The sequence below is a fragment of the Myxine glutinosa genome, chromosome 3, assembly GCF_964187855.1.
Source record: "Myxine glutinosa chromosome 3, kmMyxGlut1.1, whole genome shotgun sequence".
Taxonomy (NCBI): domain Eukaryota; kingdom Metazoa; phylum Chordata; class Myxini; order Myxiniformes; family Myxinidae; genus Myxine; species Myxine glutinosa.
In genome coordinates, this window is record NC_136263.1 from 92,294,687 (window position 1) to 92,322,653 (window position 27,967).

Genomic DNA, 27,967 nt, shown 5'->3' on the forward strand with positions numbered 1-27,967 from the left:
CATGAGTTTGACCATCCGGTGCCCATGTGTTCGCTGGTCCAACTCACTGAGCCACTGGAGGATTTCCCACTGATGCACTTTTTACCTCTTATTTTGTCAGGGAAGTCGATGCCCAGGTGAATCACACCACAGTCTTTTGTGATTGGGGTCAATAATCTAATAGCTAATGGTGTCTGTCTGCCCAAGTTGCATTGCTTGTCTGAAATTGCAGGACATCCCTGAATAGGTTGGCCGGCAGACAAACAGGACACCTGCTCTGTCAAAGTCGTACACATCGCTGCAGCTTTTGACGTTTGAAACTGTTATAGTTTGTAAAAAAAAAACGAAGTTTGTACAAACTTACTTTTTGAGACGTCATACTTTATTACACATTCATTTGTGTTTGGCTGATTCGTTGCTACTGCCGCCACAAAAGGTGGATGGAGGTTGTGTTTTCACCACTGTCGGTCAGTTTGTTTGTCTGCGCCAGGATATCTCAAAAAGGTATGGACAGATTCGGATGAAATCTGGTGGATAGGTTGAATGTGCGACATTGACAAATTTCTTTGAATTTGGTGAAGATCCGGATCCGCACAATATATATATATATTTTAAGTGATTCTTCATTGAATTCTGAATTCTTCTTTCTGTGTGTGTGTGTGTTTCTGTGTGTGTGTGTGTGTGTGTGTGTGTGTGTTTCTGTGTGTGTGTTTCTGTGTGTGTGTGTGTGTGTATGTGTGTGTGTGTTTGTTTGTGTGTGTGTATGTTTGTTTGTTTGTGTGTGTGTGTATGTGTGTGTGTTTGTGTATGCATGTGTATGTATGTATGTATGTATGTATATGTATGTATGTATGTATGTATGTATGTGTGTATGTATGTATATGTCTATTTGTATGTGTGTGCGTGTGTGTGTATGTGTGTGTATGTATGTATGTATGTATGTATGTATGTATGTGTGTATGTGTATACCTGTATGTGTGTATGTATATGTGTATGTGTATGTGTATGTGTATTTGTGTGTATGCGTGTATGTATGTGTGTGTATGTATGTATGTATGTGTGTATGTATGTATGTGTGTACGTGTGTGTGTGTGTGTGTGTGTGTGTGTGTGTGTGTGTGTGTGTGTGTGTGTGTGTATGTGTGTGTATGTATGTATGTGTATGTATGTGTGTACGTGTATACCTGTATGTGTATGTGTGTACGTGTATGCCTGTATGTGTGTATGTGTATGTGTATTTGTGTGTGTGTGTGTGTGTGTATTTGTGTATTTGTGTGTGTGCTTGTGTGTGCATGTGTATTAGGGTGGTCCAAAAATTTGAGGATTGGATATTCATTTCTCCACAACCCTGCCCCTATTCCTATTGAAGAAAGTAGTTTGTGGTGAACATTTGAGCTTGATTGGACAATATTTAGAGGTTGCTCAAAATGTTGACAAATTTTAATGAATAATAAGATAGAGAATTTTTAGCATCATACATCAATTCATAGATAATTATCTATTTTCAATTACTCACATTATTTATTTGTAAACTAATAAATAATTATGTACAATGTACCATTGTACAATGCACATGTATGTTCAATTATTCATTGTTCAATGTTCATTCATATGGTCAAATTAAGATTAAAAACAAAACAGTAGATTAAACATTCATGTATTAATTTGACAATAAATCATTTATCGGAAAAAATAAATCATCCATCAGAAAATATAAAATATCAATCAGAGACGATAAAACAAATCTATCAGAACAACTAAAACAAAGTAAACATCAGAATACACATAATTTGAATGATTTTACTTAACATTGTTTTCAGAAACTTGTGTTTCAAAACATTGCCTTCTTCTTTGACAAGATGGCTTTGGTTGACACTGGAAAGTTTTCACGATGAAGTTTCACAACTCTCAACACAAATTGCTTCTGCTCTTCATAGTAAGGGCATTTTATGAGATATTTCACAAATCTGTTAACTAAATTGTTACCAAAAAATTTCTTCACCAATATGTTTGTAAAGGTGTGTAATAACATGTGTTAAAATGTTGAAGTTCAACTCCCGTGGGAAACCCAGAAAAAAAGCTGTTGAATTCGGGTACCGAAAAATTATTTTCGAGAATTTTTATTTATTTAAATCGGCCCTTAAGTAACTTATGAGGGGTCAAATAAGGGTTTTTCATGATTCTGAGTTGATTGTTAACATTTATATTTTCACTTTTACATTTACACACAAAGTAGCTTTTATTTCACATACATATATAATACTCAAGAGTTATTTCTCATTCACAATGTCAGAAGTTTCAACAGTCATTGTCTATGTCTTCTTCAGACTCAACAACATCATGACTGCAGTTTCTGCATGTAATGCCATTACAGACTCCACAGGCCGAGATGCACGTGACCCCATTCTTCTTGCAGCTGCATCGCCGGTTGCTGCAATCTCCATGACAATTACAGCTCGTGAACTGCAATAGCTCCTCGGGAGCCGTGGGGTCCAGTGTTGGAACTGGCTTATACCCATGCACACCTATTGTCCATCCATAGTCACTGGGGTTCAGAGACATGCTCTGTAGAAGGATCCAGTCCCGGGTCTGCAGGTAGGCACGGAGTGAATGTTGTGCAGCTGCACCCTCTGTTGGAGGTAGAGTCTCTGGTTTGATCACTCCTGCCGCTGCCTTCCTTGAGAACATGTTGTACCGAATTTCACCCAATGTAGTATCTCGTCCATGGTAAATGTACTTGAAAATCGCAGTACCAGCCTGAATCACTGTTTCCTTGGTGGCTTCTGTGTCAGAGTGGTGAAGATGGTGTTGAGGTCATTAGGGTCTCCTTCAATAACTGGGAGGAACTCGATCTGTGTGCTCTGCTTTGCATCATTAGCATGGATTCTCTTCATCCAGCCATTCCAGTTGGAGTGTGGGAACTCAGGATCGTTGGCTTTGATCACCCACCCCGCTGCCCAGAGTGTGTCACCTGGAGTGAGGAGTGGCTGATCATGAGCCAGGGAGGAGGAAAGCTCAGCGAGGGGGAGAAACATGATCGCGTTCGTTCCTATCTGTTTCCTGTTCGTAAATGGAATAATCTTTACTTCAGTTCCTCTCAGGATCTTAGCTTTGTCGAGTGCCTTCAACTTCACCTGGGGGAAAGCTGCTGTTGTCTGTGGATCTGGCAAAGGTGGTGCCGGAGAGGTGACTTCGATCCAACCCATTGAGTGAAAGGGAGTGTTTCCGTGAATAGAGACAATGTTTAAATCTATATTGTCTCCAACAAACTGAGTGACTGCATTGTTTGTTTCCCCAACCTCCATAAAGACCACCTGATCATTACTTGACAATTCACTTTCACTGGCTGGCACTTTGGCTGTCATCACTGATTGATCCTCAAGCGCAGCATCAACCGCAACCTCATCATTGATCTGTTCATCGGTTTCCTCCACAATGGTGTCAAGAGTGCCAGAAGTATCTGGAACATCATCTCCACTCCTACTATTAAGGAAGCAGTATTTGTAGTTTTGTGTCTCCGTGTAAGACTCCGTGTATCCCAGCCGGTGGAACTTGTTGAGCATCCATTTTGACCCAAATCTATGATCAAGTTGTATGGCAAGCCCCATTTGGTGTGGCAATACTCCAGACCGAGGTCGACAGGCCTTAATAAAATTCTGCCCCCAAACAGCAACTCTTTCGTCTGTCTTGACAATCGGTCTCAAGAACATCTGAAGGCTTGCAGGAACAAGTGTCAGCTGACTATCGATGTCAGTCATACTGTGTGTGGTGGGGTATGACTTTGGACCTAAATCAATCAAGGCAATATCATTGGATATGAACTTGAGTGCCGTCTTTATGATCTGAGTCTTCTCATCTCCATGGTCAAGATTAGCATGATGCGCTCGCAGAATATTGTCGGTGCCATCTTTGAGACAGAGTACATCTGCCCTTCTTTCCTGTGTTGTGAAATACAAGGTGTCTTCGTATTTCTCTAGAAGTTTTATCTTTAGCCAATGCTTTGAATAAGAAAGGCTCTTCTCTGGTGACTGATCAAACTCCTGCAGCTTTTCATGGACTTGGTCCATGTTCATTACCCCATGCTCTAATTCTGAGTCTAACCATTCGCAGAATTCAATAAAAACTGCCTCTCGCTCCTCATCAATACTCCTCTGTCCTCTCTTCCTTTTTCCATCCTCATCAGTCTTGGACAAACTGTCACCTCTCGCAAACATAAGTTTGCATCGCAAATGGTACAGTGTTTCTTCTGCTACCAAGTCGTTGATCCCTTCCAGGCGTCCAGTGACTTCAGTGCCCCAGTCATCCCCGCGACTCCGTGCTGTCTTCAGCAAGCTTGCCTTCAGTGTATCTGCAGTCAAATTATCTGGCACTCTGTATTTCTTTGTAGCTTGTGCTGGATTATTTTTGTAGAGCTGGGCTGGTTGGTTGCAAAGAATGCATACATCCTTATACAGGAGGTCAACTGACTGTGATCTTCTAGAACTGCAGCCAGTTGATGAACTGAACTCACAAGTAGTGCGTCTTCTCTTCAACTTTGATGACTCTTTCTCTGCCTTTGATGCTTGAGCTGACTTCTTGGTGGTTGCAACAAAGTTGTTGTACAGATCATTTTTACACTTCTGGTGGTACCTCAGTTTTCCTTCCTTTTGAGCCTCCTTCATACGTTCCACAACAGTAACATTTTCGACAGTTTCTGCTTGTTTCAATAAAGTTGAGTATCCCTTTGGAGTTGCCTGTATGAGCCTTTCAGCTGGTGTATCCGAGCGTGCACAGATGAAGCAATTGAGCACAGGTGGAGTAACGTCTTCATCCATATTGCTAGACTCCATGTCCTGCAAAGTAGAAAATGAGATATATTTAGAAATTATTTTTCCACAGAGTGTCTGTGGTGAAATATAAATGTTAACAATCAACTCAGAATCATGAAAAACCCTTATTTGACCCCTCATAAGTTACTTAAGGGCCGATAAAATAAAATAAAATTCTCGAAAATAATTTTTCGGTACCCGAATTCAACAGCTTTTTTTCTGGGTTTCCCACGGGAGTTGACCTTCAACATTTTAACACATGTTATTACACACCTTTACAAACATATTGGTGAAGAAATTTTTTGGTAACAATTTAGTTAACAGATTTTCATATGTTTCCCTTACTATCATTCTTGGTCAGAGTGTCATGGAAAGTTTGGATGAGAGCAACACCTCGCTCAGCACAGTCATTGATAACCTTCATGATGCGTATCTTCTTCTCAAGCTCTTGGTATGAGTTGTCTGTGTTCCAGAGGTGTGGCTCCTTTTCCAGAAAACTCATTGATACTTCTTTGTCAGACTCTGAGATGACAACACCAAATAATTCAAGAGATCGACTTGTGATGTAGGTGTCAACTGAGTCAGAAAGCCTGAAGGCTTTAGCATCTATCCTATGAAGATTTTCTGCAATGTGTGTCCTTTGGTTGGTAGTCCCCCACATATTATTTCCTTTCCAGACTTGCCCAGCAACCAAACTGTGGGAGAGCTGTGAGTTTCTGCCATCTGAAAAAAACAGGATAAATAAAAAATGTTATTTTTTGAGCAACCTCTAAATAAGTACCAATGGACCTCATATTTGGTTCATATGATCGTTATAAACATAGGAACAAGAGCAGCCTCGTGGAGCATGGATTTTTAATAGTATTAAATATTACATAAATCTCTGGACCACCCGAAAGTGTATGTCTGTATGTGTATGTGTATTTGTGTGTGTGTGTGCATATGTGTATGTGTATTTGTGTGTGTGTGTGTGTGTGTGTGTGTGTGTGTGTGTACGTGTACCCTTTGGGTACATACCTGTATGTATGGGTACATACCCTTTGGGTACATACCTGTACATACATACACATACCTGTATGTGTATGTATGTATGTGTGTGTGTGTGTGTGTGTGTGTATTTATGTGTGTGTATGTGTGTGCGTGTCTGTGTGTGTGTGTGTGTGTGTGTGTGTGTATGTGTGTATGTGTATACCTGTATATGTGTGCATGTGTGTGTGTGTGTGTGTGTGTGTGTGTGTGTGTGTGTGTGTGTGTGTGTGTGTGTGTGTGTGTGTGTGTGTGTGTGTGTGTCCACATCCACTGTACCCATCTTCACTTTTGACATTTGCATTTTAAGGACCAAGTTAATATTTTGAAGCTTAAGCAAAGGAACATTTTCAGGGTTTTTTTTTTGTTTTTGTTTTTTTGTATACAAGATCGAGGCTCGTGAAAGAGCAAACATTAATCACACAAAAAGTCAAACCGACACAAAATAAGGGGAGCGGTTGACAAGATGGGGAGAGAGGGGGAAGGACAAAAACACAACATTTGAGAACAGGGACATCGAGAGAACTGTGGGAGGGAGAGGGCTTGGGGGAGGTGGGAGAGGTATAAAACATATGGACACTGCAAGGATTTCCAGGAAAGAAGTTGGAATTTCGAAAACATGTATCTGGGGTGAATGAGCGGGGGTAGAAAAGATCAAGGTTTTGGATGTGGAAAGATAAGAGATGGTGGTGAACAGCTGTTTTAACGACCTGGAGGGAGGAGTGGGATTGAAGGGAGTGGGGGAGTTTGTTCCAGAGGCGGGAGAAAAGGGGAATGAAAGAGTGAAGGTGAGCAGAGAGCCTAGATTTTGGCAGTTTAACCATAAGAGGGTTGCTGGCAGACCTTTTGCGACCTATAGGAATATTTCGGGGACAGAGCACAGAGAGCTGGGGGCGCAAGGCCGGAGAGGAGTCGGTAGAAGACAGAAAGACCACCAACCTGCCTGCGGAGAGTGAGTGAAAGGCCCGCGGAGTTAGCTTCATCGCAGGAGATTCCAATGATTCTGAAAGCTTTGGCTTCAACAGCGTGAAGCCGAGGTAGGTGTGAGGCAGGAGCACCGGCCCAGAGGGGGGAACAGTGTTCCATTGAGCTGTGGATGAAAGCCTTGTATGTGGTGAGGAGCTCAGGTGTGCCAAGGAAGGACTTCGCACGACAGAGGATGCCCAGTCGGCGACTGGCTTTGGAGGCCGGCTTGGAAATGTGGGTTTCCCAAGAAAGATCATGGCAGATAGTGAGACCCAAAAGCTTGAGCGACAGAACTTCTTGGAGAGGATTGTTGAGAAAGTAGATGGGAGGGTTTTCCAGTTGGTCTTTTCGGAGAGACATAGTAAGAGTGTGAGATTTGTCAGGATTGAAAGACATGTTCCACTTGTTTGACCAGTCTGTGATTTTGTCCAGGTATGCAGAGGAGGCTGCAGGCTGCCGATCTGAGGGATGAGAAATGGAGCGGCAGAGAGTGGAGTCATCAGCAAAGAGATAGAGAGGATTTTCCAGAGAGTCGGAGAGATCATTGATGAAGACAAGAAAAGGCACAGGGCCCAGAACACTACCTTAGGGAACTCCAGCCAGAACAGGAAGGGGCGATGAGAGAAATACATTCAGGGCCACACGTTGACTACGACCAGAGAGGAAGTCCACAAGCCAAGCGTGGAGATTTCCATGGATAACATAGGAGGAGAGTTTGGTGAGCAGAGCTGGGTGCCAGACCGTATCGAAGGCACGTGATCTGTCGAGGGAGACAGCTCTGATTTCCTGTTTGGCATTGAGGACCTCCATCCATTGTTGAGACAGAAGAAGCAACATCTCCAGAGTAGAATGACCTGGTCTGAATCCAAATTGATGATCGGAGATGAAGCCATTGGAGAAGAGGAAGGATTTGATATCCGAAGCAATGATGGATTCCATGATTTTGCTGATAATTGGGAGCAGGCTGATTGGTCTGTAGTTGCAAGGATCTGTTTTTGCACATTTTTTGTGTAAATCGGTAATGTTTGCTGATTTCCAAGATACTGGCAGATGACCTTGAGCAAAAGAGAGGGTGAAAAGAACAGAGAGAGGGTGAGATAGAGCGGCAGAGCAGGATTTTAGGACCCGTGGGTTGATGCCGTCTGGTCCAGTTGCAGAATCAGAGTCGAGGTTTGACAAAAACTTATCCACCTTGTCAGGAGAGAAAGACACAGAGTCCAGGAGCAGTTGGGTTCGACTGAGTAAGGTGGGAACAGAGAGAGATGGGTTTGGGACACAAGAGTTTGAGGCAAACACAGAGTTGAGGCATTCGGCTTTGTCACGTGCAATGTCAACTGTGTTGCCATTTGAGGTGAGGGAGGGGATGGAGGGGGAACAAACACCAGAAACGGATTTGACCAGATGCCACCAGGATTTTGGACGAAGGAGACAAGTTTGAGAGTTCATTCTTGAGTGTGGAGAGATAGTGCTTCCTGGCACTCCTCACACTTGTTCTGACCTTGGTGGAAGGAACTGAGATTACCTTCAGTTGGATTTGCCTTCCAAGAGGCAAAGGCAAGTTGTTTCAGGGCAACTGCTTCACCACAAGATTCAGTGTACCATGGACGGGAGGAAGGGTAAGACAACTGAAGACGAGATGGGATAAATCTGTGCATGAGAGAGAGCAGTTTGCTTTGGAAGAATTCCCAGGAAGAATTGATGTCAGAGGCAGTAGAGATGGGAGACCAGTCCAGATGATTGATGGCTGCTTGCAGCCCGTGCCAGTCGGCCTGAGTGAAATGCCAGACTCGTCGACGCTGAGGGCTCTCTGAGAATGGCCAGAGAGATGTCCACTTTAACAAGCACATGATCAGAAGAACCGATTGGAGCAGAAGAAGAACAGCAGACATTTGCAGGGAAGTTAGTCATAACCAAGTCCAGAAGAGAAGATACTCCATTGACTGAGATCCGGGTTGGGAAATTGACAGATTGTGTCAGTCCAAATGAGTCGTAGAAGTCCTTGGCTGAGGTGCCATGGCTGGTGAGAGATGAACCCACACCCAGCCAGCTGGCATGATGACAGTTGAAGTCGCCACATATGAGGAAGAGAGAGTTGGGATGAGTTGATAGAAGTTGGTCCATGTTGTCAGACAGCGACATGTAAATGGAGTCATCACTTTTTGGAGGACGGTACAGAACACATATGAACAAAAGGTGTGAGCGGAGAGGAAGCCGTAGCCAGAGGTACTCCTGGGGGTGGGGTGGAGAGAGGGCAGTGCAAGGAGAGTGAGGAAGAGAGTTTTTGATAAAGATAGCAACCCCACCACCAGGACGAGGCTCAGGTCTATCATACCTGAGGAGGGAGTAACCAGGAAGAGATATTAAGGAATCAGAGACATCTTGAAGGAGGAAGGTTTCTGTCAAGCAGATCAAGTCTGGATTGTCAGAAGCAACCTGAATTGAGAGATTAATCAGGTTTGATCGAAGGCCCCGGATATTTGAGGTCCATATCGTTAATGAGGAGAGAGGGGGAGCATCGGGTGCAGTGCAGGAGAGGGGAGGGGTGGGGTAGGGGCAGATGAAGGATGGGCGGGGGAGGTAGGAAGAGCAGTTAATAGTGTGTCAGAGATTACAGAAGAGTTACAAGAAAGGGAAGGATGAGGACGAAAGGTTTGATGGTGATGGGATGAGGCATAGTGAGGGGTTTTTTGAGGGGGGGCAGATGAAAGTAGAAGGTTGGGGGAGGTGGAGGTATGAGATAGAAGGGAGATGAAGTCGGGAGGAGGCAGCTTTGAGAAGGGGGTGGGGGGAATTGGAGAGGGATGGTAGGGGGGAGATTTGAAGGGGAGGGTTTGGGGGGAGATTTGAAGGGGAGGAGTTGGGGGGGAGTTTTGAAGGGGAGGGCTTAGGGGGGAGTTTTGAAGGGGAGGGGTTAGGGGGGAGTTTAGGAGGGGAGGGGTAAGGGGGTAGTTTAGGAGGGGAGGGGCAAGGGGGGAGATTTGGAGGGGAGGGGCAAGGGGGGAGTTAAGAAAGTGGATGATTAATGAAAGACGAGCATTGATAACAATTTTTTTTTGTGATTTTCAAGTTAGCGATCCGTTTAAGAATGATGGAGGAGGTGTGGAATGAATGTGAATTTCGAGCATGTCATGATTTAGAATTATAAGAGATTGAATATTTTTTTGAAGTGGAATGAGTTGGAGAGGAAATTGAAAAGAGCCTTTTAAATAGGAAGAAAAACAGCGTGTTGTAATATACCACTGAATAAAACACTGCAGGGGAAAGTTTAAACATATTTAAACAGAACCGTGAAGAACAGTCTAATATTCACAAAAATACCAATGGGGAGAGGGAGCCGAAAGGGACAACCACGAGTCACGTGAACAGGGGAAAAGGTGTCGGCAAAAGGAACAGGGCAAAACAGATCTGGGGAATGGCATGAAAATGGGGGTGAAATGGGGGTGAAACACGTGGTCGAAGAACAAACGAACGAAAAGAACAAAGAAGGAAATGTTTTTGTTTTGTTTTTTTTGAGTTAAGATTTTAAACAAGGAAGTATGGGGTGAAAAGACTGGGAAAAAACTGAGAGAACGAGAGTAGCAGCACCACAATCGACCGCTGAGAGAAAACAAAGCAACAAAGCCTCCAGGTAGGAAGCTTAAAGAACGACAACAAGGCCGCAATATATCGCGGCACAAAATACTCGACCATTCTATACAGGTATGAAAGATTAACACCGATAATCTTCCAAGGGACGCACTATTGGTACACACACGTAAGATAAATACAGTTTCGACAAAAATACAGTTGTGAACAATTACTTAACTTTGAGGGTGCGTGAAGGTTGGGACAGCTTCGTAAAACCGTGACTTACCCCGCAAGATCTCGCGAGACTTTTTGAGTCATTTATAGAATAGTTTTGTAATAGGGTTACAAATTATAACATTATAATTGATAGAATAGTTGTTGTGGAGGGGGGGAGGGGGAGTGCAGAGAGGGATGTGGGGGGGGGGGGGTGTGGGGGGTTGGAGGTAGGCGGAACTGGCCTCGAGTTACGAACACTCGCCTCTAAGCTGTCTAGCCTGGGTTCGAATCCTGACCCAGCTATAAACCATTATCCTGGTGTTTCACAGGCACGGTGAATCATCAATATGTGTAACATCCCTCGGATGGACGTTAAACGGGTATGCAGTCTGTGAGCATTAGTTGGTGGACATTATAGATCCCACGCTATAGGTTTGCGAGAAGTGGGCGAGTTATCGCCGGTACCCTGGACAAGTACCAAATTCCTGCCCTGACTATTTAGTTGTGCGTCAGGCCTGGCAGCCGATTCATGAAATACTTGGTCCAAAAATTCCTGCTGCTTCACCCCACAATGACGTGGGAGTAATTGTGGCCGTTAAAAAAGAATAAATTATTGCGGATCTCGCACCTTTTCCAGTTGAACCTCGTTTTTTGTGACCTGTCTTGGTATCTCTTTAGAATATTGTGTGAGGCCCTTTTTTGTCACTGCATTTACTCTTAGTATAACTTGAGTGAAGTCTATATTCTTCATTCAGTTTCTTCCTATCATTATGTACCTGCAACCACCTTTAACTCTTTCTGAATGATTTAGACTAATGTCATTGGTATGAATACCTAAATGCCCAACAAGATGCCAGTGTACTTACCTTTTAGCTGTCTAGTCTTGGTTCGATTCCCGACACAGATTAAAAATGTGGGATTTCTTTACAAAGTTTGTCGTACCACGGACGGACGTTAAGCTGGGTGTCCCATCTGCTAGCATTAGTTGGTGGACATTAAATATCCCACAGTGCATTTCGTGAAGAGTAGGCAAGGCATTTCATGTCTTGTTGCGATCTCCCCGATTTTGTGCCAATTTACCTAATGGCTTCCACAAGACCAGGCCAGAATACTTCCATTAACAATGTTCTCCTTTTGGTATTCCTGCCTATTCTACCTGGTCACAGTTGCTTGTTTTTTTTCTGGGATGTGCCTGAGAGAAGGTGACTGGTGCTTCTGTTTAACCTGCTCTTGTCCGTTTGACTCGGTGCTGCCATTTTCTTGAAGCGGTTTGTGTAGTTCCTTGAACTTGCGCATTTACTAGCAGGTGCCACCCTGAGCTCTCCGGAGAATGGTACTGGGGAGGCCACACGGTGCGGCTGGGTGAGATTTCCCGAAGGTGGTTTCGGGATGTGTTGGACATTGAAAAGCTATGGAGGTATTGGTGTCATGGTGCTTACCTTTCACCTGTGGGATGGCGGCAGCACTGCCTGACCCCACACCCAAATATACACTTTATAGAGGCCCAAGGTGGCCTAAAAACAGATGCCAAGGCCAATGTGCGGTAGCTTAAAACCTTGGCCCCATTCTCAATTACCTACACCCAAAATGTGTGGCCTCTATAGGTTCTACGGTTCGGCCTTGAAAGAGTAACACACAAACACACAAACAAACATAATAACACTTGAAAAGTATACAGAATTGGTGTTCATGCATTCTCCATCCCAATTCAACTGCCCTCTTCTTCTTCAGTGTACTTTTACGTAAATCACAAGGACATTTGTAGACAATGGACAGACACATTTTGCAAATGAGACTTGAACCCGAGTTCCAAGAATCGTGACCATCGGTACGGATGGGAACTCTAAACAGGCCAACCAATGCTTAGTCACTCCACTTACCCTTTCTTAACCCTTTTTTCTGGTCTGTCCAGTTCATTTTTGAAATTTCCGGCTCTTTTGCCGTTTGACCAATTTTTGACATTTCCTTGTCGGTATTTTGTTTTGTAGTTTTCCTTTCTCTTCTTTGCAATCCTCTGGACTGTATTTCCTGCTGTTTCTCTTTCTGGTATTACATTTTCTAATCAAACCTATACTTGGAAGTTTGTGTGTGTTGTTTTTTAGGATGCGCATATGTATGTACGTGTGTTTGTACTCATATATTGGAATGTATTCATATATTGGAAATTTATTGTTGACTTAAAAATAATATGCATTTCTTCCTATCATAAACTAACTCTTCCAGGGCTTCCAGGATGGCCTAGAGTTGCGTACTCTCGCCTCTAAACTGACTGGTCTGGGTTTGAATCCTGACCCAGCTATAAACTGCCATCCCTGTCTTTCACAGACAATGTGTGGGCGGGCCCTCAGATGGACATTATCCTGCTGTCTTATCTGCTGGAATTAGTTGGTCGACGTTAGAGATCCCACGGTGTCTTTCGCGAAGAGTACGTGAGCTATATCACCGACACCTTGGCCAAATTCCAAATTCCTGCCCTAACTACGTAGTCGAAAGTCAGGCCTGGCCAACCGATTCGCGAAAGAATTGGGCCAAAAAACACATCCGGTCTGTCTATGAAGGACGTGGGAATAATTGTGACCGATAAGGAAGGAAGAAGAAGAAATGAACTAACTCTTCTATGGAAAGATGGATTTGTGCTCAACTAGTGATCTGGTAATATTTGAATGCGTCTAATGACTGCATTTGTTAATCAGTTTAGAAAAGCACATAAAAAAATGGGGCGCAGATGTTTCTCCATGATGCAAATGTCCTCTCCTTCCTTGCTACAGCCACATCACCCTTCTGCAGAAATTCCTGAGGACTGGGATAAGGATCCTGTGAAGGTTTTGGTGGGGAAGAATTTTGATGACGTGGCGCTCGCTGAAGATAAAGCTGTTTTCGTTATGATCTGTGAGTTGCCTTCACCTTGTTGCCACTTTAGTAAAATAATGATACGCCATTACATGATTGTCCACTCTGCACTGGAAGTTACACAAAGGTTGTTTTAACCCAGGTAACCAGTTGCGATGCTGATTATTATTAAATTATACATGTGGGAACATTACATGCCCTTGGCTCAACTTACCCCACTCTCCCTTACGATACACATTCAATGAATTACAAGGAACTTCAATGTTGGAGGAGGCCATTAGGCCCATCAAACCTGCGCAAACATTGCAAAATCATATTACTTCCCCGTCCCCACTACTTCCACATACATATCCACCTAAATTCTAAAACTATCCCCTGACTCTGTCACTACCATTGCAGGGAGACCAATCCACTTTCTTACTGAAAGACCCTTACCTTACAACCATCCTAACATCTCCTTTCTGCTCTTAAACTGGCGCTCTTGTCCTGACAGTGTCCATTCTGCTGAAAATAATGTTCTGCACTTATTCTATCTTTACCATTCATTATCTTAAACATCTATATCAGATCCCCTCACAATAATCTCCTTTGTAATGTAAAAAGTCCTGCGTCTTTCAGCCGCCATCTTCATAGCTTAGTCTATTTAAGCTCGGAGAGATGGGGTATCCATGGTGTGCGTTCGAGGTCCTGTGGTATGTGAGGTGTGCATCCGAATCAATCTACTTGCGCTATGTTGTACCCTCACTATGGCAACTGTGTACTTTCTTTGATGTGGTGATCAAAACTCTATTCAATATTCTCGATGAGACCTGACTAAATTTGATTTCTAATTTATGCCCCAACGATTGAAATCTAAATCCCTGTTAGCTTTACCTCTGGCCACCTCGCACCGTGCTGTCTACTTACCCTCGTCACGCCGCCCCACCTTATCTATTACCATCCCAATCTATTAAAAAGCCAGATCCTTCTGCCGTATAATCCATATTTTCATTACTCTTAACAATCTCCAGCACCTTAGATTTCGTTAGGTTAAACTCAATCTGCCACTCTTTTGTCCAGTGCATTAAAGTGTCTAGACTTTCCTGAATCTGATCACACAGATCTGCTGCTATCTATCTTATCCCAAAGCTTAATGTCATCTGCAGATTTCAAAAACATACTCTTAATCCTACTGTCCAAATCATTGATGTAATCGGTTCTAGAACTGATCACCGCGTTACCCTCACTATTTATCTCTCGCAGTTTGATACCTATACAGAAGTTCACCACCATCCCCCATCCAAAACCTTGATCTTTTCTACCCCCGTTAATTCACCCCAGGTTTACTTTTTTGAAATACAGACTTCTTTCTTTCCTGGAAATTCTAGCAGTGTCCGTGTGTTTTATACATCTCCCCCTCCGCCCCCCCACTTCCCGTGCCTCCTCCCCCCAAGCCCTCTCCCTCCCACAGATCTCTCGATGTCCCTGCTCTCAAATGTTGCACTTGTGTGCTCCCCCCTCTCTCTCCCCATCTCGTCTCCCGCTCCCTTTATCTTGTGTTTTATGTGTCAGTTTGTCTTTTTGTGATTAATGATTAATGTCTCTTACACGAGCCTCGATCTTGTATTAAAAAAAAACAATCCTCTCCTTCACAGCCACACTTTGCTTCCAATCACTAAGCCAGTTTCCCATCCCATTGGCTACTCTACCAGCCAGCCCACAAGCCCTCACTTTAGCCAACAGCATTCTATGTGGTACATTATCAAAAGCATTTTGAAAGTTTTGATAAACCAAATCCATTTACTTCTCCTTTCCACCCAATCATACGCGCCTTTTAACACTCCAATATGTTTATGAATTTTTTTATGAAAACATTTTAGCAAGTTTTTTGTGCCTAAATGCAACACCTCCAGTACAACTACCAGTTTTCATCTCATTCCAACTAGCAGTTCAGTTCTCATAATGTTTCCACTTCTGGGAGTGTGAATGTTTTTTTTAACTGGCTAAATCCTTCCCTGTACATCCCGAGCACAACCACTAGTTTTCAACTTTCAACATACGTGTTGTATCCCACTGATAGGCCGGATCTGGTTTCCGACCTGAACTAAAATCCAATCGGCTTGTTCTTGCCATCTACCCAACTCATCCACCAAGTTTTGTCATAATCCGTCCAGATCTTTTTGAGATCTCATGCTATATATCGTTTTGGCCCGATCACTCAATAGTGAAGAATAACATTTAAAAAATCTCTGATCCAGATCCGAATTCGAATCTTCACGAAAATCTAATCGATTCTTCTTTGTCCCACACCCAAACTTTCCACCAAGTTTCGTCCAAATCCCTCCACAACTTTATGAGATATCGTGTTATATATAATTTTGGCCCTATCTCTCAATGGTGAAGAATCACTTAAAAATTCTAGTACCAGGATCCGAATATTCACCAAAATCGAATCATGTTGTCCATTTCACATACCGAACCTCTCCACCAAATTTCGTCCGAATCCTTCCACAACTCTTTTATATATTCTGTTCACAGACAAACAGACAGACGAAAAGACAAGGGTGAAACCACACCTCCGCCGCCCACCTATGGTGGTGGAGGTAATAAGATAGAGCATTTACATGTGAATTGGCAAGAAACGTGTGACCAGACTCGGTGGAATCATGGTTACTAGAGCATTAGCTCTGAGTCTAGGAGGTTGGTGGTTTGAATCCTACCCAGGCTGAGTTATACCAAAGACTTTAAAATGGTATGTACTGCTCCCTTTCCTCATGCTCAGCATTTGAAAAGGATATAACACAAACAAACAACCATTGCACACCCTTTATGGGTCAAATGGCTTCCCCTTGAATTTAGGTTTCTTATAAGGAAACTCATATTATAATTCAGACCCTCGCAGAGGTCTATATATTACAATATAAGTGAGAACCAATACGGACTCACTCGCTCACTATAGCTCTGTGTTTCTTGGAGAACATGCGAAGCTAATAAGTTACCCAATAAATTCCCACATCCATATGTATATCATGGAAAATACGTTGGTAATGGTATGTATATATATATATATATATATATATATATAGTCAAAGTTAACCCATTTAATCATCATCATTAATTAATTTATAAGTGAACTAGCAGGATACCTGCCACACACATAAACCTTCAAAGCAGTAGAGAGAGGATAAGTATGGCCCTTGACAACAACAATCAGACGCACAGACGGACACAGGGTGAAGAGACAGACACAAATGGTATAAAGCAAGTAAAGCGACATTCAAATTACACCGCCCCATGCGAAAGAAATAATAACATATCCTCCAGAGTTCGACGATGAAGCCTTGTAGCACAGATTGAGAGGGAGCAATGTACAATATAATTGATTGATTAATTGCGTAATTAAAATAAATTTAATAATAATCGTAAAATAATGAATTTATGAATCAAATGGCTAATAGCATACCTAAACCACCAATGCTTCATCTGAATCTGTAACTTTTTGAAAATTAATTAATTAGGTAAGTCATCAAAATTTTTTATCGATTAATTGATTAATCAATAAATCAAAAATACCCTTTATAGCCAAATTACTGGGTCACTGTCGTGTACAAGTATCAGCTTCCTAGCACATAATGTGCCTGAGATATTTCCCAGATGAGAAAGAAAATAAATAATAAAAATAAATAAATAATTATCGGAAAAAAACTCGTAATTAATTTCATAATAAATTGGTCAATAGTATACCTAAACCACCAATGCTTCATCCGAATCTGTAACTTGAAAAAAATTAATAAACTAGGTCTTTAATCAAATAATTAAATGATTATTTGATGATTTGATTTATCAGTAAATCAAAAATACCCTTTACAACCAAATCACTTGGTCATTGTCGTGTCCAAATAACAGCTTCCTGGCCCAAAATGTGCCTGAAATGTTGCCCAGATGAGAAGGAAAATAAAGAAGTACTTAATAAATCGATAATAATGAAGTAACTAATTAATTAATTAATGAATTCAAAAATGAAAAATGTTGTTTTTGCCAAAGTACTTGCTCACTATTTTGCCCAAATTTCAGCTTCCTAGCTCAAAGTATGGCTGAAATATCGTCCAGACAAACAAACAAGAAAACGAAAACAAACAAACAACCAAACGGAGTGAAAACTGGGTACTCTCTTTTGGCTCGCATCTTCACCGGGCGTCGAAGCTCTGCCTCCGGCCATGACGTCATGCAGTGCCTGGAGAAGGAATAGCACGGAGTAGACTCGTTTCTATCTTGGATATGATGCACGTTCAAGGTTTAAAAAAAAAATCAACCTTTGATAACATTGGACAACTTTGTAGAATTGTACCGAAGGCAGGAAGAGCATTCCATCGTCATTTCCTGCAGCAAATGCTCCCCCATCCCTTGTAGAAGGGTCAGGCTCAACAAAACTAGATATGAGAGAAATGTCAGGGTTACACCAAACAGCATTCCAACACCTTTGTTACTTACTCATTGTTCGTTTATTTTTCTTCGTTTGTTTATTATTTTTCTGCTGAAATGGCGCAATATTTGCATTGGCAAAGCTGTTTAAAGCGGTTTAAACAGGACTTCTCTTACAAAGGACTCCAATGCAGGAGGAGCCATTTGGCATATCAAAGCCTGCACTACTATTGCCAACATATGGCTGTTTGTGCATGCTTCTTTTTTTTTTAAATGCCTTTTAAATGCTGATCCTCAAGCAAGGAAGCAGCACGTACCTTTGGTAAAACCCGGCCAGGTTTTGAACCGCCGACCTCAGACTCAGAGCGGACGCTCTAACAATTACTCCACCAAGTCTGCAGGTTTTAAAAAACAGCAAAGCAGACTGTTATAGACTATAGTAAGCACAAAGCAGCAGAGATGATTCTATTGAATAATTATTTTTCTCAATGAACCTCAGGTCGTAAGTTCAAGATTCCACTTAGCAGTCCCTGTAAAAAAAAAAAAAGAATTCCTCCCTTTGTTGCTTTATTGCCACTGACTTTAAATCTCGTAAACCATAAATGGCAAGATGCTGTACAAGTTTATCGTTTGTGGCAAGAAAGCCTCGAAGAGTAATATTTTATTGAGAGTGAGAAAAGCAGGAAACTCTTTTAAAAATTCAATAAACAACTGCGGTTTTAATGACTGAATTGGTATTTTCAGTTTGATTTTTATTTACTTTTTCATTTGTAGCCTCTTTATTCTTCCTTCACAGTTCCTCTTTACACTTCCTATGCAAGACTGTCGCTTAAAATTCAGAGCTTACTCACTTCCCCTTGAGGGTCGTCGTCTTTGGTAATTTATGGAAAGATAACTTTTTCTTGAATCCCCCTTTCTCTCATTCAATTTCTGTGCACCTTTTCACAATCCCTTTGATCGACTCCTGCGCACCAAAAGATGCCCCGTGGTGTACACACTGCAAGAACCTTGCTCCTGTGTGGGAAAAGCTTGGGGAGGAGTTTAAGGACGAAGAAGGCATCATTATTGCCAAAATGGATGCGACAAGAAACGAGGTTGCCACTGTGCAAGTTAATCAATATCCTTCCCTCTACTACTTCCCTGCAGGAGCAGACAAGAAGGTAAGTCTCACTCGTGTTCCTTGCTTGCGTCCGTGCGCAATGGTGCAATCTGGAGAAACATTGATTTCAACTTATCTGGAGGAGTGGAGCGCTTGTTGCAGCCACCGACAGATTATGGACTCCATCATTGTGGTGAAAATATCCTTGTTCGTATTATTTGAGTTGACCGCTTATCAGCAAAGGAGGAAAGGTAAAGGAAACTCTTGTGGCAGAATAAGTTGTCTAAGCAAGGAAAGTTGTTCTTTGATTACGGGTATTATCACTTCTCCTGCAGGCAGTAAAGCATGAAGGATCAATGGACCTGGAAGCTCTTGCCAAGTTCTTAAGGAACGGTGGGAGTGAGGTAGAGCAAGTTGAGGTGGGTTCTACTCCCCGGCGGTATGTTTGAACTGGGCAACTTGCCGCAAGGCTTGGCTCGCTCGCCGCCGCTGACGTAGCCGGGTTCTTCTGCGCAGGCCAAGGAGCAGGTGGAGGAAGGAGATGAATCACCGAACGCTGAAGCGGCACCCAAAGAAGAGCTGTGATGGAGACGGAGGAGACTGCATACACTTGGCTCTGGCATTGGCCTTTCGGATAAATCCCTGAAATAATCTCAAAATATCTTGCCGTGTCCCTCCCCCCCCCCTCCTCCTGCCCCACTCCTTTTTCCTGCTGACAATCAATTATTCATGATTTTTATACGCAAACGATTCATGAATAACAGGATGCATCTGAGCATGCACAAGACAATTGTTTATTTGTGGAGAAAAGGCATCCTGTGAATCATTGCAGAGTGCTTCCCTGAACAAAAGCTGCGTTTTCTGGTGGCAAGATCCGGGGATCATGCCATAACCGCTGCCTCCATCCTGTTGCTGTCTCTGGCTCTAGTGGTCAAATACTTTCCTCCGGAATAACCTTCGTCATTGGCTCTGCACATTCTTCCCATGGACCATCAACTGTATCATCAGAGCTGGAGTGTCAACGAATGATGTGAGAGAAAGCCTTGGTGTAGCCAATAAAGTTTTAGAGAATGTGGAACCACAGCCTATAGTGTCTGGTGTTTTCATGACAACCGTTGTGGGGTCAAAGGACCTCAGGGCAGGACACGGGTCAGCACTTCACTTCTGCCAATCGCATTTGATATATCTAGAGTAGAGCATGTGATCGGCTGAACAAAGACATAATCTACATATTACGTACACAAAATTGTGGAATTTATATCTAACCTTCCTCCAACCCCACGGCCAGTATAGTCCATACACGCAGAGTATGCAAATGGGCCCAAGCAACAATATACACGTTAAACTGGCATCCTTTCTGCTGGTATTATTCGGTGAATGATAAAGATCCCCACGGTGTCCTTTGATAAGAGTAGGCGAGTTATCGCTGGCACCCTGATCAAATTACAAATTCTTTCCCTCACCTCTGTCACCCATTAGGCCTGGCCAGCCGGTTCGTGAAAGACTTGGTTCAAGCTTCTCCCAGCCAACCCCACAAGAACGCACGTTGGAATAGTGGAGAGGAGATAAAGAAGAAGAAGAGTACCCATCCCACACACCTCCTCTTGCACGCACAGTGTGCAATGTACCCCATATATGGCATTGTTTAACCCTGTCGACTTCAACAACAATAGTAATCTTGCAGAAAAGGTTATTTCACTTCCTGCAAGCCCGAAGGGAACACAATTCCATTCTTGAAATATAGCTATTCAAATAATGAAGAGAAAGCAGAAGCAATCACTTTTTCAACGGTTATTTGAATAACAAGGTCGATGGAACACGTGCAACAGGTGGAAGGAGACGTTAAGAAGTGCGGGAAAAGAAACAATCGACGAGGGCAGAATGTGGTGATTATGGGGAAAAGGATGGATTGTAGAGAAAAGCCGGAGCAAGTCGGGTGTTTCTCGAGGCTGGGAGGCGCCCCTGCTACACATAAGCGATGAAGAGGAAGCAAAAGGGCCGCACGATTCCCGATCGGATGCTGTTACAGTAAAATGAGTCAATGAGCAATCAGAACGTTCGTTCTGAGTATTATACGATGGTGGTTTATTGAACGCCTTTAGAGACCCGCAATTACATGAAGTTATATATATATATATATCTGTATGTATGGTCGGCACACTACCAGTCTGTCCGGCTCCACGCACCAGGACTCCGCGCGTGCTCCTGCGGTGCGGCGGGGCACCTCATGCGCCCAGGGCGCGGAAGAACGACGGGTTGAGCCGACCGACCGAGCCCCGAGATTCTTGGCCAGGGCTCTTACGAGAAGTGCTGCCTCCATTCTTCCTGGAAAAATCGAGGGGTGAAGGGCTGGAGGAGGAGCCGCAATAAAACAGGCGGACCCAGCTCCACGTCCCGGGATCCCATCCGCGCCGTGCGGGACGCAACATCCTGTGCCGTGTAGTTCCATACGAGGCTCACGCAGTTCCATTGGAGACTTAATGATGTTGAAGAGGACATCTTTTTTGCTTTGAACATTGCTCACGCCGCTAAGGACCACTTTATGGAATCTCACATGGGACCTTCCATAAAGCTGCAACTTTGTTCCTCTGGATCCTTGCAGTGATGCTTTCCTTGAGGTCCACATACCCAGACCTGCGGTTCCCTCGGTCTTAACCACGACTTCTGTGAAACTTTCTCATCCTGGCACCGCTCTGGTAAGTTTTATTTGTCTGTGGGAGATGCGAGGGCAAAGTTGGTGATGTTTTTTCCGCGCCCCCTGCCATTAATCAATGTTTGGGGTTTGAAAGAGAGGCGGGAGTGGGGACAGCACGCCGAGCAGGCTGGCAGGCAGGCAAGCAGTTCGATATAGATAACCAGGCGCACCACCGGTGCTGGAGTTGTTTTTTGGCAGAGAATGAACCCATTGTGAGAACCCTACAGTGTAGCCAACCCCCATTCCCTTCCAAAAAAAAAAAAAAAAGTTCCAGAGTGATTACACCGGGCCAGGACGATTTGATCAACCCCATCTAGACCATCTGTCCCTTTATCGACGTGGAGAGATAAAAGGAAGGATCTAACCCAAACCAAACCCTAACTCAAACCCTAACCCTGCATGTCCTGAGTGGTGAACAAATTTAAACAAAAGTTAACCCTAACTGTAATCCTAACCCTAACCATAACCCTAACCCTAACCGTAACCCTAAGCCTAACCTTAACCCTGCATGTCCTGAATGGTGAACACATTTAAACAAAAGCTAACCCGAACCCTAACCCTAACCCTAACCCTAACAACTAACCCTAACCGTAACTGTAACCCAAACCCTGCATGTCCTGAATGGTAAACACATTTAAACAAAAGCTAACCCGAACCCTAACCCTAACCCTAACAACTAACCCTAACCCTAACCCTAACCCTAACAACTAACCCTAACCCTAACCCTAACAACTAACCCTAACCCTAACCCTAACCCTAACAACTAACCCTAACCCTAACCCTAACCCTAACAACTAACCCTAACCCTAACCCTAACCCTAACCCTAAACCTAATCCCAACGTAACATACTGTGATGTAATAAAGTCATTTCCAAATGGATCGTTTTAAGTCCGCGCTCCCAATTGTCAGGCACCACAAGCTTTGTGCGCATTATGCAGCTCCCATGGACCTTTGCCCTAATTACACACGTGCGTGCACCACAGGTGATGCCTTGGGGCTGTGATATGGGCACCTGAGACAGCAATCACCATGCCGCGGACAGATATTCTCCAAGGACTCGATTGCAGCGATGGCTGATGAGGCTGCACGGAGTGAGCAGCAGAAAGAGAAAAGTGGTTCGACGCGCGAAGCGCACAGCTTTCCCACGTGCTTCCGAACTTTCCGATCGCACCAAGAGTACTTGAACGTCGAGAGAAGCCGCAGGTTCCTCATGGAAGGCGGCTACTACTGGGGACCCCTGTCCAGCGCAGAAGCGCGCAGGCTGCTCCACGGCAAGCCCATAGGCACGTTTCTGGTGCGAGACAGCTCGGACAAGAAGCACTTCTTCTCGTTGAGCGTCGTCACGACGCACGGACCCACGTGCGTGCGCGTGGGTTTCGAGCAGGGACGTTTCACGTTGCTGGGGCACGGAGAGCCCCCCGAACTGGTGCCCTCCTTCCCGTGCATCATCGAACTTCTCGAACATTACGTGCACGCAGGCTCGCGGGGAGCACCTTGGCTCACGCACGGCAACGGCTCGCGCTCGCAGCTTTTCCTCGCGAGGCCCTTGCAGCACTGCCTGGGGAGCCTGCAGCACGCGTGCCGTCGAGCCGTGCACCGAGCCGTGCCCCAGGACAAATTGCGGCAACTGCGCCTGCCCGACCCGTTGCTGCAGTTTCTCGAGGAATATCCCTCGAGCGTGTAGAGCCACCGGGCGGTGCACGTGTGGTCGCGCGTGCGAGCGCGTGGGAGCGCGTTGTCGCGCCACACTTGATCCCGCTGCTGTGTACAGATACATGTGCAATGCGGTGCCACCAATGGCCCACTCGCATCACGTTGTTCCAATTACAAGGCTTTCAACTGTTCAAATGTCTGTTTTTACATCTATTTATTAAATTATAATAAAATGAATTTCCAGTCGAATCCATACTGTCGATCCATCTTTTCCGAGAAATGATGATTATCATGCGATGTTCACTGTTCCAGTCTACAAAAATCACTCTCTGATCTAAATCCCCCGTTTCGAGTTGGTTTTTGTTTTACGGCGGATGTAGACTAGAAAAGGTAGTAAAGAGGCAGGGAGAAGGGAACGTGCATCACATCCCACAATCCTGGGAATACAACACTTATTGGAACTTGGACATGAGACTTTATTGGAAACAGTTTTTGGAAAAGGAGGAATAAGAAGAATCTCCAATTTTCCCCACCGTTTGAGCGCTTGACAAATTTTACTGGTTGAGACGGCGAAATTTTTTGCCACCTGAAGGTATTTTGGAAGTGCAAACAAAGGTGATGTGTGTTCTACAGTGCTCAAATATTTAATTAAATTGAAATGAAATAAAAGTTTAAAAGCTATAGAAAAAAAACATTTCATAAGAAGTTTACCGCCATTGATGCAGCATCTTTTACACCACCTTATTTAATGTGTTATATTAGTTATATTAATGCCTGTTGTTTGTGTCCTTTATGACGTCCTTAAAAACAGTAAGTTTCCTGATTTTTACCCTCGTCAGAAGAGAGGGTATTGCATATGAGTCAATTTGTATGTCTGTCTGTTTGTTTGTCCGCACAGAATAAATATGGTTTTCTCTGCAACCATTCGTCCGACTGACAGGAAATTTTCACCATAGGTGCAGGTGCACCTCCTCCTGTATAATTTTTTAATGATAATTATTACGTCATAGGTCACGTGGTACGAGCGCCATCTTGGAAAAACCGAAAAAAATTGCACCTCTATATCTCTGAAAGCGCTGAATAGAAAAATTGAGACATGGCTCATTGTAAAGAACTCTCCCTGGAGAATAACATATGTTAATGAGGATGTCATAGGAGCCTCCATAATGACGTCATAATTCGACAAGTACAAAACTTCATCCGATCAAGATGAAATTTCTTGAGCGTCATCTAGGGATAAATTGGTGGTGAAAAAAAAATGATGACGCCTCTGGGCACGTGGTTTGGCTGCCATATTGGAAAAACCAAAAAACTTTGCTTGTCTATATCTATGAAAGCGCTGCATAGAAAAAATTGAGACATGGCTCATTGGAAAGAACTCTCCATGGGGAATAACATATGTTAATGATGTCATAGGTACCTCCATTTTGACGTCACAATTCGACAGGCACAAAACTTCATCCAATCAAGATGAAATTTGTTGAGCATCATCTAGGGATAAATTGGTTGAGAAATAATAATAATAATAACGTCACCGGTCATGTGGTTTGTTGTGTAAGCGTGTCTGTCCGTGAATGTCCTTTCCTCCATTGGTCCAGCTCAGATCGCCCCTTGCGAAGGCAGGAGGTTCTTCCCCGCATATCGACTCATTACAATTGTGTAATTATAAAGGATATATGAGGCAAGTTATTGCCAAAACAGTTCAATTATATTTCGATTTGAGACTTTATGTGTGCAGTCTGAGCAAGGGAATGAAGATGGAACCAAGACGGCAATCGACCATCTGTGGAATAACCTTGTGACCTCTAAGGATGTGAACAGAGGTAGAATGTTGACATAGCTCGGACTGTGGATAAGAGTTAATTATTTCAGATGGAATAGGTCAGATCACTGCACGTTATGGCACTTTATGCCCATTTACGGCACTTTCACGGCACTTTGCGACACTTTATGGAACTTTACGGCACTTTATGCCCATTTACGGCACCTTTACCACACTTTGCGACACTTTACGGCACTTTAACGGCACTTTATGCCCATTTACGGCACTTTATGGCCATTTACGGCACTGTGTGACACTTTACGGCACTTTGCAACACTTTATGGCACTTTTACGGCACTTTATGCCCATTTACGGCACTTTTACGGCACCTTTACGGCACTTTGCGACACTTTGCGGCACTTTTATGGCACTTTACGGCACTTTATGCCCACAAGTTGTGTTGTGTAAGCGCATATAAGTGTCCCCATGAGAGGGGTGGGGTTATGTTAATTTGTTAGGGATTTTGGGTAATTAATCCCCTGTATGTAATGGCCTCTGTTATTTTTCCTCTGTTCCTTATGAAAATGCAGCACACACACATACCAGGAAATCGCGCATTAATTATTAATTATACTAAATAAAAGTGACCGGAACAAGACTTGCTGCCAGCAGCCACATCACCACATCAAGCATGCAGGTCCGGGAGGCCAGGTCCCGAAGAGCAGCAATTGGTCAGGACACCAAGAGTGATGAGATGGGACTAGCTGATAGGAGTGGAGACACAGACGTTATCGGATGATGTCAGAGCCTTGAGTACAACGGAGTTGGAGGGCCGACATTCCCGCTCTGATTTTCTGGGCTTGGTGGCGAATGGTCGTGTTCCCGACATTTTGTCTCTTTGGTTTGATTGCTCTCTCCAGGCTGGCCTCCACAGCGAACGGTCACATATACAGTGTGCTCTTGAGCAAGGGACATTCATTGAGAATGGTCACGATTTTATATCTCTCTCTACTTCGGACTTTCACAACGAACGGTCGAAGTTCACGAGCACTCTTGGCTTTCTCCTGGCTTGTAGACCAAAGGTGAATGGTCACCGATAGGCTCTAGCACTGGAACATTGGTGCCGTGCAGCCACAGTTCATAGCGCTCTTGCGCTGGGAGACGTGGGTGCTGGTGAGTCGGACGACGATGACGAGCGTGGCTGAGTGAACGGGGGCACGCTGATGCCTACTTCCCACCAGGGCCTGTGCCGTGCCCGGATTGCACGCTCAGGGCCTGGACGATTCCCGACGGGGTTCAGGAGCATTTCTTGAATAAAGCTGGTATTTTTGTACATATTAAATCTGTGTCGGCTTGGAATTAATTATCGCAGGTTCGAAGACATCCGGTGGACCCGTGCAGGTAAGTGCTCGCGGCCCTCCCTTCCCCCACTCCCTCCCCTCCCCCAAGCATACAAAGAAGGTCCGCCATTGACTGAAAGCCTCGGAACTAAAGCTCGCTTGGTCATCCATCTCCCTGCGGTGTTCGGCAGGCCAAATTTGGCCAAAACACGGCCAAATATAAACTATAGTTCCTAAACGGGACGTCCCTGTCAGACTCGATTACAACACAAGGGAAAAATAACTGGAAAATAAATATTTGTGATTTGTGGCACTTAGCTCTAAGCTGCTCTTGAATCTCGGCAGGAATCGGCAAAGATCGTCTGAAGCCCTTTACGTCCTTGCACGCGAAAACACACTCGTTGGTGCACAGTAGGCCTTGACGCGCAGCTCGCTCTTCCAGCCGCGCTTATCCTCACAATCTTGTTCACCAACATCACAGCCAGACGATGTGAGAAAGTCGAGAGCCTCGGCCGTTCGTTGTCAAAAGCCAGGACTCAAGAATGAAAGAAGAAGAGCGATGTTGGGACATGACCATTCACCACCAGATCCAGAATCCGAGAGAGAAAATGTCCACCATTCTAATTGTTTTGTGCGCGAGGCTCTGACGTCATCTCACGACGTCTCCGTGTCCACTCCAGCTAGTTCCATCTTACCAGTCCTTGCGCCAATCAAATCCCGGACCAATCACTGCTCTTCGGAGCATGGCTTCACGGACCTTTTGTGCCTGTGTGTTCGATGTTATCCATGGTAGTGCTCAATGTCCTGTTTCCGAGTGGTTTTTATTTAGTGTGGTTAATGGGCGATTTCTTACTATTTGTGTGTGCTGCGTGTCATAAGGAACAGAGGAAAAAATAACAGAGACCATTACATACAGGGGATTAATTTACCTATAATCCCTTGCTAATTAACAAACCCCACTCCTCTTATGGGGACAAAGATATGCTCTTCCACAACATACAGTCCACACAAATTTCACACTTATTACATGGGGTTTCTTCTTCTTCATGACAGACGGAGCACACTACCTATGCAATTCTACCTGGACTAAGGTAATCATTGCCAACCCCATACAAACGTAACACAGACCCCTCCCCCCCCCCCTGGAACCATAGCTCCCAAAAGGTTCACTGCAGGCGCTACCATTCCGGTCTTAACACTCACCAACTCCCACTTAATTAGCCTATGAAATAAATTATGAGGGCTGTGGGAAGCGAGCCATACATACTTACCTATTCTCCTTAACATTCTACACCCTTTAAACAACAATTCACATTTCAAATATTTACAAAGCTTGAAGTACTTGCTCCTAACTCCTGGGACTGGAAGAAAATGCCAAAACACACAAAATTACCTTAACCACAAAACTTATCAGACATGCAAAATTCAAGATTTCAAAAAAACAAACATTTATGCAACCCCGTTCTAGAGACCACGTCCCCCGGTGGATGCCACAATACCCAACATTACCTTCAGAGCCATCCAAATGTGCCCCAAATTTCCGTGGGCCCTGTCATGGTGTTACAGGTGAGTGACATAGCTCGGTGGATTTCGCCCACATTCACT

General features: G+C 44.0%; 3 protein-coding genes across 4 annotated transcripts in view; 2 read left to right on the forward strand and 1 right to left on the reverse strand.

Annotated features, from left to right (window-relative positions):
• The window catches only part of LOC137423380 (protein disulfide-isomerase-like), a 107,152-nt gene extending 87,163 nt beyond the window's left edge, over window positions 1–19,989 (forward strand). Inside the window, exons 8-11 of the mRNA XM_068110480.2 lie at window positions 13,330–13,450; window positions 18,791–18,972; window positions 19,247–19,330; window positions 19,428–19,989. Coding sequence (XP_067966581.2) covers window positions 13,330–13,450; window positions 18,791–18,972; window positions 19,247–19,330; window positions 19,428–19,496 — 456 coding nt within the window. The 3' untranslated portion in view covers window positions 19,497–19,989. The remainder of the gene's footprint in view (window positions 1–13,329; window positions 13,451–18,790; window positions 18,973–19,246; window positions 19,331–19,427) is intronic.
• Window positions 1,397–21,254, reverse strand: LOC137423379 (uncharacterized). Of its 2 annotated transcripts, none has more exons than XM_068110478.2 (3): window positions 21,076–21,254; window positions 5,132–5,509; window positions 1,397–4,810 (listed from the first exon to the last, which is right to left on the reverse strand). In XM_068110478.2, exons 2-3 carry the CDS (start codon window positions 5,135–5,137, stop codon window positions 2,741–2,743), a joined length of 2,076 nt encoding a protein of 691 aa, XP_067966579.2. In that variant the 5' UTR covers window positions 5,138–5,509; window positions 21,076–21,254; the 3' UTR covers window positions 1,397–2,740. The 2 variants fall into 2 exon arrangements, with proteins under 2 accessions (XP_067966579.2, XP_067966580.2); XM_068110479.2 differs by having other exon boundaries at window positions 21,098–21,247.
• Window positions 21,255–21,307: 53 nt separating this feature from the next.
• LOC137423381 (suppressor of cytokine signaling 3) lies at window positions 21,308–23,509 on the forward strand. Its single transcript, XM_068110481.2, has 2 exons — window positions 21,308–21,607; window positions 22,591–23,509. The coding sequence occupies exon 2, from the start codon at window positions 22,677–22,679 to the stop codon at window positions 23,289–23,291; it is 615 nt and encodes a 204-aa protein (XP_067966582.1). The 5' UTR covers window positions 21,308–21,607; window positions 22,591–22,676; the 3' UTR covers window positions 23,292–23,509.
• The last annotated feature ends 4,458 nt before the right edge of the window (window positions 23,510–27,967 follow it).

What these genes read in the sequence shown, in the direction of transcription:
- LOC137423381 (XM_068110481.2), top strand. Translation starts at nt 22,677, where the DNA reads ATGGCTGATGAGGCTGCACGGAGTGAGCAGCAGAAAGAGAAAAGTGGT.